This window comes from Sesamum indicum, linkage group LG5 (assembly GCF_000512975.1).
Source record: "Sesamum indicum cultivar Zhongzhi No. 13 linkage group LG5, S_indicum_v1.0, whole genome shotgun sequence".
NCBI lineage: Eukaryota > Viridiplantae > Streptophyta > Magnoliopsida > Lamiales > Pedaliaceae > Sesamum > Sesamum indicum.
Window position 1 is genome coordinate 14016030 of NC_026149.1, and position 11137 is coordinate 14027166.

The 11137-nt window shown below is 30.2% G+C and overlaps 1 protein-coding gene across 1 annotated transcript; it reads right to left on the reverse strand.

The window, feature by feature from the left end:
- Nucleotides 696–4408, reverse strand: LOC105162754 (cyanogenic beta-glucosidase-like). The gene is made up of 9 exons (XM_020694128.1): nucleotides 4292–4408; nucleotides 3567–3640; nucleotides 3296–3350; nucleotides 3062–3137; nucleotides 2905–2982; nucleotides 2675–2762; nucleotides 1845–2403; nucleotides 1265–1383; nucleotides 696–993 (listed from the first exon to the last, which is right to left on the reverse strand). The coding sequence occupies exons 1-9, from the start codon at nucleotides 4406–4408 to the stop codon at nucleotides 696–698; spliced, it is 1464 nt and encodes a 487-aa protein (XP_020549787.1).

Sequence of the window (11137 nt, forward strand, 5' to 3'; positions counted from 1 at the left end):
TAAGCAGTGAGTCTGTGATCATGCTTTTCATCGACCCCTAAACACAATAATAGTCCCGATAAAGACAATTACATTTGGAATTCAAAAATGATTTTATATAATTATCAACTCGAGATTAAGAATCATTACCATTTTCAGTGATGTATATAGGAGGGAGGTTGTATGTGCTGTTGTTGTATGTTTGGTTTATTTCTTTCAAAAGCTCGTAAATTCCATGTGGGACTATGCACAACCAGTCTGAACCAGCCTAAGTATTAAATGAGATACAAATTAATGAATAATGAGAAAGTAAATATCGGTTAATTTATAAATAATAAAAAGATAAATTGTTTTATAGATAAAATCAATCTTGAAAATTATTTTAAGTCAAATCTGCTTTGGCGAATTATATGACATGTATAGTACCTTTCTTGTGTGATTGGTGTACAGTTCTAAAAAGTGACTAATCATATGCAAATATATCACACTTCCTGTGGGATTAATTTGATTCAACCAAACCTAATCTGTAAGAATTTTCCATCTTGGTGTAACAAGAGAGAAGAGAATGGTAAAACATACCACCTCGCCGATTTTCACCTTTTCCTCGCAAATCATTTTTTCCTCTATAAAAGAATACATCAATACGGATGTTCGTAAATCTAATTTTATAATAAATGATGATTTTATCTAAAAGTTGAAATTATGGGAAAGGAGAATTATTTAGTATTTAAACTAAAAGAAAAGACAACAAGACGAGTAGGTACGTAGTTGTTGTTTAAGGTTGTCAAGAGCTTACGATAAATTGCAAGTTTTTGATCTCTGTTGTAGCCGTATGCAATGTTAGGATCAGGATCATGCGACGCATAAAAAGATGTGTAATAGTTTAAACCGAGAAAGTCAATGGATCCTTTAAGCAAGTCAACTTCATCAGGTTCAAATTGTAGAAGATTACTGGCAGAAACATTATCTATCATATTTTGGGGATATCTACCACTTAATACAGGCTCCAAGAACCTGAAATTAAACCAAATCATTAGGAGAAAATCTTATTAAAATTCAAAAAAAGTTTAAAAAGAGAATATATAAATACATATATTAATGACAAATTATGTCAACCAAAATGGAAAATATGAGTAGAATTTGGTATATTAATATGTTACTTTTCTAGAATTACAAAACTTAATTAATATCAAATAGAATTCCAATAAAATTGAAATTACCACCAAATTATATTAATGACAAATTATAACTAGACAAAAATTGCAATTTTGAGATTTATGCTTACCATCCCAACATAAAATCACGAGCTCTTACAGCAGCCTTTCTATCATCTTCATCATCTTTATTTAGTGGCTCAAACCAGCAAGAAACAAGTGTTATTCCTATCTGGCCATTCTGGTGTGCCTGAGGTTTTACATCCCATTTTAGCAAACTCCAATAACACAAAAATAAGAAGAATGATTGAGATATGTTGTTAATTTATAGTACAAAAAAATTGTAATTTTGATCCTATAATTAAAGATTGTGATATTTTTAATTTTATACGAATATATTTACATAATTTATTCTTATTACTATATAATTTATAATTCTGTCCCTCAAATAAATTTATGCAAGATAAAAATGCCATCTTTCCTAAATTATAAGACTAAAAATGCCAAAGCCCCTAAGTTACAAGATTAAAATTGCAATTTAATTGGGTCATGTGTAAGTCACATGCAATTTTTTGCTCAAAAATGATGAAAATTTTCACAATTTTAAAATTATATGACCCAATTATGAAAATCAATTCTTGCAGGACAAAAAATGTTACGCTCATAAATTACTGGGCTTAAATTGCAACTTTTTCCTTATAGTACACATACCTTAAATTTAGTTCTGTATGATTGAACTGCTGCTGCATGAGCAAGGAGCAAGTTTTTCCCGACAGTATATACGTCTTTGGTTGGAGTTGATAATGTCAGAAAGCCGTTAATGCTGCTTCTACCCGATTTCTCGATTAGGGTTTTGTTGAAAACACGACTTTCTAGTCCAGATGAGAGTGCGTATGTGGTCCGGTTATAGTCATGATGAAAGGCGCCTCTATGAGGAACTAAATTAAGGTTGCTCTGTTGCATTATTTCAGACCCTCTATAAGGAATGAAATTGTACTTTATGGGTTGATCGTCGACAGCTATATGAGAAGCAATCCAGTTGTCCGATAGACTTGAACTCAACAATGTTTTAGTATAAGTTGCATTTATGTTTGAAACAGAAGTTAGAGGCGAAGGAGGAGGAGGAGGCGAATTGGCAGCGCCAGGTGGAAATTTGCATGAAACATATCCATTAACACAGTACGTCCATGGCTCGTTCAGTGTTGTCCAGTATTTTACCCGATCACCGAATTCCCAAAAGCATAGTTCTGCAAAATCACGAAAGTCGTTCCTGTTTTAAGACAAGACATCATATTTTAAGAAAAAAGAAAATAAAATAAAAGAAGTTTAAGAATATTATTGACACAATAAAAGATATTGGTGTAGTAGTATCACAAACTGTCGTTTTTGAGCAAAAGTGCACTCCTTTTTATAATAATGATGTCAAAACTGTTGTATCTATGCCACCTCTTTTAGTTATAATGGGTATCAACAGATGAAGTGTACAATTATAGAAGAAGTTGAGTAGATGAAGTGAGACAAATTGAAATTGAAATGCTTACACAATGTCTTGGCTTAAGAAGCCACCATACTCTTGTTCCAAAGCATAAGGAGTATCCCAGTGAAAGAGAGTCACATAGGGCTCTATTTCTGCATCAAAGTGTCGTATATATAAATAAAACAAATAAACTTACTGCAGCTCAAAATATTATTTAATTATTTTTTTTGAAAAATTTAGATGTAAAATATTTAGAACTGATATATATATATAATTATAAAGTTCAAACTCAACTATAATCTTTGAGAGTATTGATAATATCATTGTAGAAGTCGATTCCTTCTCTATTGACACCAAGGCAAAGTTTTCCACCTGAAAGCACATACACAAGAATTATTTAATTACATTGTTTTCAAAACCAAATATTGTAATATTTGCAAATTAATGTTACCAGGCAATATTCTTGGCCAAGATATCGAAAATCTGTAAGCATCAAAACCCATGCTCTTCATCATCTTAATATCTTCCTGCACAGCATAACATTTTACTTAACCACTCATCTTGCAATATAATTGATTTTGTATTTTTTATATATATATGTAAATATTAATTGATAATATTTTTTTTTATTATTTTTGGATAATGTGAAACACGCCTAAAAAAATAAAAATAAAATTTAAATTACCTTATATTTCATGTACACATCAACGGCTACATTCCCGTTGGATCCATCCAAAATGTTGCCTGCCATCCGGAATATAAAATTTCTTAATAAGCAATGAGATAGTTACAATGACTTTTGTGCTCTTCTAATTCTACACCATCAACCAATGACGTCTAATTATTCTCAAGGTTAAAATTGATATTCAATAAATAAGTTCAAAGTCATGTATTCAACTGAGAGAGAGAGAGAGAGAGAGAGAGAGAGAGAGAGAGAGAGAGAGAGAGAGAGAGAGAGAGCAGGAGTCCTCAAAGTGAAAACGTCCCAGACACTAAGGCCTCTACTACCTTTGGCAGCACCTCCTTCAACCTGAATATAGAAGGCATGTGATATTTAATAGTAATATAATTCCCAAAATCATTTCAATCTTTATTCATAAGTAGTAATAAATGTTAAGCCCATATATCAATATATATATATATATGCTCGAAATTAAACACATTCTAGTTATGCTTCCGAATAATGATGGATGTGTGTGTATATATATATAGAAAAAATTACATATTTGGTCCTATAACTTTAAATCGTTAATACTTTTTATTCTGTAATTTTCTTTATTTATACATTTAGTCTTTTTTTTTATGAACTTAGTCTTGAATATCGCATATGTGGTCCTTTTTTGGGCAAATTTAGTCATATATTGACAATGAGATATATTAAAGTATGAAGGGGATTAAAATTGTCAATACAAGACTAAATTTGTTAAGAGGTTAAAGAGTTCCCCCAAGAGGATTATTTCCTGAGCCACATTAAGACTAACGCTATACGTGTTACCATCCATCACTTAACGTACGCCTCCTGTAAGAAACATAGGTGTCAAGGGAAGTCCACTCACTAGGGACTAGGACTGAATATGAGATGTTAAAATTAAATTTGTCAAGAAAAAGAAATAAATGCGTAAATATTATAATTTATACGACAAAAAATATAATTTTATATATGTGTGTGTGTTTGATGGACCTGATAAGCAGAGGTACCAATTCCAAAAATGAAATCACTAGGAAAATCGTTACGAGTGAGATTGCAAAAATCAGTGTGAATTGTTTGTGGTGGTACTTGTGTTGAACAGTGGGACATGGTGAGAGCTATTCAGACAGCAAACGTGGATGAGATAATTGTTTATGGACAACAATGTAACTTCTGAGAGATAATTGTTTGGCTTTAGCAACGTGGATGAGGCACTTCACCTATTTATTGATGCTCGTTTTTCCCTTTAATACAAAGGTAGGTGTGAAATTATGTTTTAAAAATAATATCTTTTCTCTTGACACGTGTTCACTTATTATTTTATGGGACAAAATGCATAAAATTTCCTTCTAATTTAAAAGTCAGCTAAAATTTCCTTTTTATTTTAAAAATAGGCTAAAAACCCTCTTATGTTTGGTAAAACTCAGCAACAAAATTTCTTTCATAATAATTAACAAAAGGTGTATTATACACGCTCTTTGTGCGTGTGCGGTATTTTTTTAACTATTTTTAACCTTTTTCTAAGGTGCTTTTACTAAAATGCCATATTTTATTTTTATTTTATTTTTATATTTTTTTTATAATGTAAATTAAAATATTAAATTATATTTAATTTATTTAATATTAGATATAAATTAAATTATACTTAAATTTAAATAATTTTGTAATTGTTAATTTTTAAATATAAAATTATTGTTAATCAATTAAAATATATATTTAATTACAATAATTATTATCATAATTATTCTTAATTAGTTAAAATATTTAATTATTAAAATTATTTAAAATCTTCTTAATTAACTAAAAGATATTTTTTAATATAATTAAAATTAATTAAAAAATTAAAAAAATAGAAAAAACTAAATGATTTTTCGCCCCTTTTTTGCCGAAAACTTGTTTCTAAATTTTCAAAGCCGTTCGGTCAAATTTTCAACGATCAGTGGTACCATTCGGATCTTCTCTTCAAGACGAATATTTTCATACCTTCAATTTGAGTTTTCGTCAATCGAAGAGACTGGGCTCAAGCCACGATCGCCAAATATGTTTGACGTCGATTCGTCGCCGTCCGGTAGAATCTCAGTCTCAAAATACCACCATCAAACTAGTCTCTTCAAGACAATTTTAATGAGACAGGCCTCACTCATTTTGCTAAAGTATATACGAAAATACAATGATGGGGGGGGTGGGGGGGGGGGGGCAGCCGGGGTAAGGGCGTGGGGTTAGGGTGGGATGGGGTAGGGTAGTTAGTTTTTTTGATAGATATAATAATAATATATTTTTATAATTTTAAATTATTTATATATAATAGAACTTAAATAATTTGTTAAATCTAGACCTTTCATTTTTTTAAAATTGAATGATTGAGATTAGTTGATTAGATCTAACGATCAATATTTAATCAAAGAAGACTCAACAGTGATTAAAATAAGAAATAATATATGTGAAATAAGGGTATAACGGCCATTTTATAAAAAAAATTAACAGCGTTAGTGAGATTTAACTGAGAGAGGGCGATTGAGCTGAGTTTACAAAATACAAGGAGTTTTAGCCTATTTTTATAAATCGAAAGGAGCTTTTAGGCGACTTTTTAAAACACATGGAGGTTTTTATACATTTTATCCTTATCTTTTGGGATATTTAATTTTGATTCTTCTAAATTAGTACGTATATCATTCTTGGTATTTCATATTTTGATCTTCGCAATTTTGTTTGCCAATTTTTTTTAAAATAATTAATACTAATTTTGATTGTTAGTTGATCGTCTATACTAACATAGAGACGTTTAATTAGGGTAAAAATATATGGTAAAATCGATAATAAAGGCCAAGCTGAATCAAAAATAATATTAAATTTGGAATTATTAAATAGTGAAAATGATGCTTTTAGGAATTCTTTTCTAAAAAAGAAATGCATAAAGACAAAAATACACCAAAAAACTAAGGTATTTGCAAGTCATGTGATCATTTTCCAGCCAGCCACGGTCATATTTTTATTGAAAAATGGTTAGACTGACCAATTTGAGATAAAAATTATATTTTAATTAGAGGTACTAGAGTCAAGAATAAATTTGAGGAACAAAATTGTTTGAAACTCAAACTTAAAGACCAATTAACTCTTAAGAAATATATTTAACATTTACAATTTTTATTATAAATTTTAGGGTAAAATACATGCCCCTGAACTATTCGTCATGTATTATTATCCCCCTAAACTAACAAATGCAATATTTATCCCTTTTATTGGACAAAAGTACTTCTCATACCTTAAACAATTATATTATTTTCAATATATTTTCGTATTTTTCCCATTAACTCATTACTAAATTACTTTTTAATTAATTTTTTTAATAAGTGAAAATTTTATATTGAAAGTTAAGTATATATTAATGTATACATATATCGTAGATACACAATAAATATAATATAACTAACAACTCATATATGTTTCTTAAAAGAAATTGAGAAATATATATATACTTAACCAAAAGTTAAACCTTCTTACAAAAAAATGATTAAATATATTTTATTATATTTTTTTAAAAAAAAATCTGATATTTAATATTCATTTTCATCTAAAAGAATATATAGTTAATAACCTTAATTTTTTAATTGCCAGATTAATAAAATCTTTTCATGAATTCTTTTTTTTATTTATTGTACTCATTTATTAATTAACATTGAGTCTATAAATAAAAATAATATTTAAACTATTTAACTCACTAATTATATCTTATTTTATTATAAATAAAGATATTTTTTCCAATTAAGAATATTTTAATTAAACTTAAGTACAAAATTACTAAAAATAACTATTTGAACTAATTACATATATATATAAGGAAAATATTATCTAAAAATTTAATTGTAGAGGATAAGTATTACATTTATTGGTTTAGAGGGTATTTTACCCTAAATTATATAATATTAAAAAATTTAAAAGCTCGCTATCTGCAATTATATTTTATAGTGTAAATTGTTTATGTAAAACATACATAAATATGTATAAATGGTACTTAACAATGTATATCAACATATAATTTAATTAAAATAAAATGCTATATTATATTAAAATCATATATTTTATATTCAATTAAATGATAGCAGCATTTTTCCCAAGTAGGAGTGAATTCTCTATAAGACTAACTCCAGATAAAATTTCTCACATCAAAGCTAATTTTCAGTTGACTTAATTAATGCCATTTCCCTAGTTTTGTAGATGCAATTAATGCTAATGCAAGTAGTCTATTTGTACTTTTTGTTTCATTTTAATCCTTTAATAGTCCCTACTCATTTAATTCTAATTGAATATTCTATTGACTTATAGAGGACTAATGCACTTCAATAATTTATCAACAAGTTCAAAAAATATCTGACTTATTTGTTAATATCAGTAAATTTGATGAGTTTGACCTCAAGTTTCCACGATTAACTAACAATTAGTAATAATTTTATTATTTTAAAAAGAACTTGAGGACGATTTAATAACCAACTTTGATGAGATTGTTATTTTAACGAAAGGATAAAATAGAAATTTTACATACGACACAATTGCTCACTAGATGAAAACACACGATTTATGAGAGGGTTATTGGTATGTGTAAGATGTCAAAATCAACGAATAGTAGATGATGTTGAAAAATAATATCTTTTATATTTATAGTGGTGTTGAAAGTTATATGGTGTAGTGAGTTGTATGTGCTTAACAAGTGCATCATGTATATTAAATTACTTTGTTATCCTTGTAAGTAAATATTTATTATCAATATACATCAAACTTAGAGGACAATAAACGAAATTTTTCCTCATTTTTTGAGTTTTTCTTTTTTGGAATTACTTTTATATATAACCAATAGCTAATCCCAACTATATTTTCACTCTATCATGGTGAGAAGATAAAAATGATTCTAATCCAGCTATATTTTTGCTCTATCATGGTGAGAAGATAAAAATGATTCACAATGGATTATGATGCCAATTAGATTTTTGGCAACACCACAAATAACAAAGGATATTTACGAAAAATTGTAAGATCAACGGCTCTGCAAAATAAATATTAGAATTTCAATATTCAAGTTAGTAAAAATTTAATTGAAAAAGAGTAAATGAAACTTAAATCAAAGTGAAAATAATAGTAAGAAATTATCATAAAATATATAAATTTGTGTCTAGTACAAAATATAAGCTCAAAAAGGCCTAACAACTGAGACAGAAATGAGAGAATAAGGAGAGTAAGGAATTGATATTACAAAATGACTGCACAAGGTCTCTATTTAAAGGCGTGTACAACACAGGATAGGGAGTTGTTGTGGAGAATCCTACGCCATTTGAAAGAACTTTGAATCAACTAACTTACTGAACAAATTATGCACGATTTGGACTTGAATTGACTGAGATACATCGAGTTACTGAGTCTTGCCAGGTCTGCATGAAAACCCGAAAATCCTTTACTAATGGATTCCCAGCTAATTTTCCATCAACCTACTAGGATCCACCTGTAGATATTTTAGAATGATATGTCCTGATGCATTGGCAAACTATATAATACATCCATCCTGCTATACAATGATGTGTTTAGGTGGAATGAGCTTGTTTTTTAGGCTTACCAATTCTGTAAAGTAGGAGGTAAACCTGTGGTCCTGGCCTCCTTACTGTTGTATTAATTTGGCTCGTATTTAGTTAGGTTGATCTACCTTACTTGTGGGTCCGATCCAAGAGTTGTAGCGGGCATAATCAATCCCTTCCCCCCACCTACCCACCCACTCCAGGAGTGCAAACCATAGAGTTGGACTGCTAGAGTAGGTAAGATAGTCTGAAAAAACAAGAGAAAGCACAAAACAAAAGAGGAGAAAGAATTTTCCAGCTTATTCTGTCAGCAAGGCAAATCGTATAGGGTTAGCTAAGAAGAATCAAGTTGGATTCCTCCTTCCCCCCTTTTTTGCAGAGATACCTTTTGAATTCAAATTGTATATGCCGAAAGGAGTCATAAATAGTAATGATTAAAAGGGATGCTTGATGAATTTCTAATCTAAGTCTCTGCTTTTGCAAAATGTCCTCATTCTTCCACTTGAGTTTTTGTTAGTTTGTACGTGGCCCAACTAGAAGCTGGGTTACGATTTTCTGTTCCTCCCTTCTTCATAGAGGTGTTCGCTTTGTTCAAGGTCCCTCTAAGTCAGTTGGTGCCCTAATCCTTTATCATGATAATTGATTTCTACATCATGGTTAGGAATTTAGGAGAGACCCCATCAGTTGCTCAATTCCATCTGTTGACGAAAGCAAGTTCAAGTTTGTTTCATTTCACTTCTAGGGGGGATGTCCAATTCCTTCCATCTGATTCAACCATCAAAGCATGAAACTGTCTTTATTTCTTCATTTCATCCCTTATTCCCTAGCATTTTCCTACTGCGTGGGTCTTTGTTGCCCCTAATCTTCATATGTATTCGGTCCGTAATCGCCCTGCTTCTTTCAAGCTCTTGGTAGATCCCTTAAATGCCTTTCAATATGATCCTCGAGAGCTAGTTCATCTAGCCTTTCCTTTTCGCTATGGGTTAAGTCTAAAGAGGTTTTCTTGGACCTTGCTCCTTGTATATCCTTTGTGTGTTTGCTTATTCACACTAGTTCCTGCACAATTTTAGTTAATGTATGTAACGTGTTGCTATACTTGTATTTTTCCCTTGAAGTTAACATGTTCAACCAGCTGTTGTAGGACAAGGCTCTGAATGATGGAAAGTTCCCTGAGGCAAGCTTCTTTGCCAAATGCCCATTAGCAGAAAGTCCGTCTTTTACTCCAGTCAGCTCGGTCTCTACTGAAAAAAAATACAAAATGTCCTTATTATTCTTGATTATTTTAAATATATATTTTGATGCATAGACGCAAATATGACGATACAAATACAATACAATACAAATAGTACAATAAAGACTTTTTAAAAAGATTAGGGTATGATACAAAATTGACACGACTCTAATATATATATTAATATTTTTTATGCCCCCTCAAATATTTATCCTTTCAAAACACGAAGCTCAGGAAGTGGACCCCACTGAAGAGTACCGAGGTCAGGTCTCGCTGGCCCATGAACAAAGTTCTAGCCTATAACGTGTTTCTTCATTCTAACATGGCAAGCCCAAGAGACAATTTCAATTCGCAAGGTGAGTCAGCATACAATAAGGATGACACAACACACAGGTTGTTCGTAAATCTACGATATGTCATAACAAAAAATCTCCAACTAATTCCAAGTGATTTGGCAGATAAATCAACTCCTCAAGCAGTAGGTAAACTAATTCTAAGTTCTCAGGTTGACTCGGTAAGATGCAGCCAAGAGGTCATATCTTTATTTAGATAAGTCTGACTTACAAACTATTTTTTTTTTTTAATTTAGCTAACATGTGCTGCTTTCTAACAGTATACAATTAGCCATAACTAATTTCAAATCTTGCTCTATGGATGCTTATAATTTAACACTCTATGCAGTCATTTTGGGAATATTAATTCAGCAAGATGAGTCAACATACAACAGGAATGACATGTCATACTAAAAAATTTCGAAGTAATTCCAAGTAATTCGATTGAAATCATGTCTTCAAACAGCAGGTGAATTGATTACTAGATTCTTGGGTTGATTGACGAAGAGGTGGTCAAGAGGTCATATCTTCATCTAGATAAGTCCAAATCAATAATTGATTTTTCTATTATTTAGCTGACACGAGCAACTTTGTAACGGTGTATGATTTGCCATAAATACTTCCCAACTCTATCCACTCATTTTTGGGAACACAATATCTCATACTCTCACTCTCATCCACTCTTGATTTTTAGCTACTTTTTTATCTTACTTTT

Coding starts and splice junctions, on each gene's coding strand:
- LOC105162754 (XM_020694128.1), bottom strand. CDS start 4,408: ATGTCCCACTGTTCAACACAAGTACCACCACAAACAATTCACACTGAT. Junction 2,404..2,674: donor TTCTTAAGCCAAGACATTGT/GTAAGCATTTCA, acceptor GTCTTAAAACAG/GAACGACTTTCGTGATTTTG. Junction 994..1,264: donor CGTGATTTTATGTTGGGATG/GTAAGCATAAAT, acceptor GTTTAATTTCAG/GTTCTTGGAGCCTGTATTAA.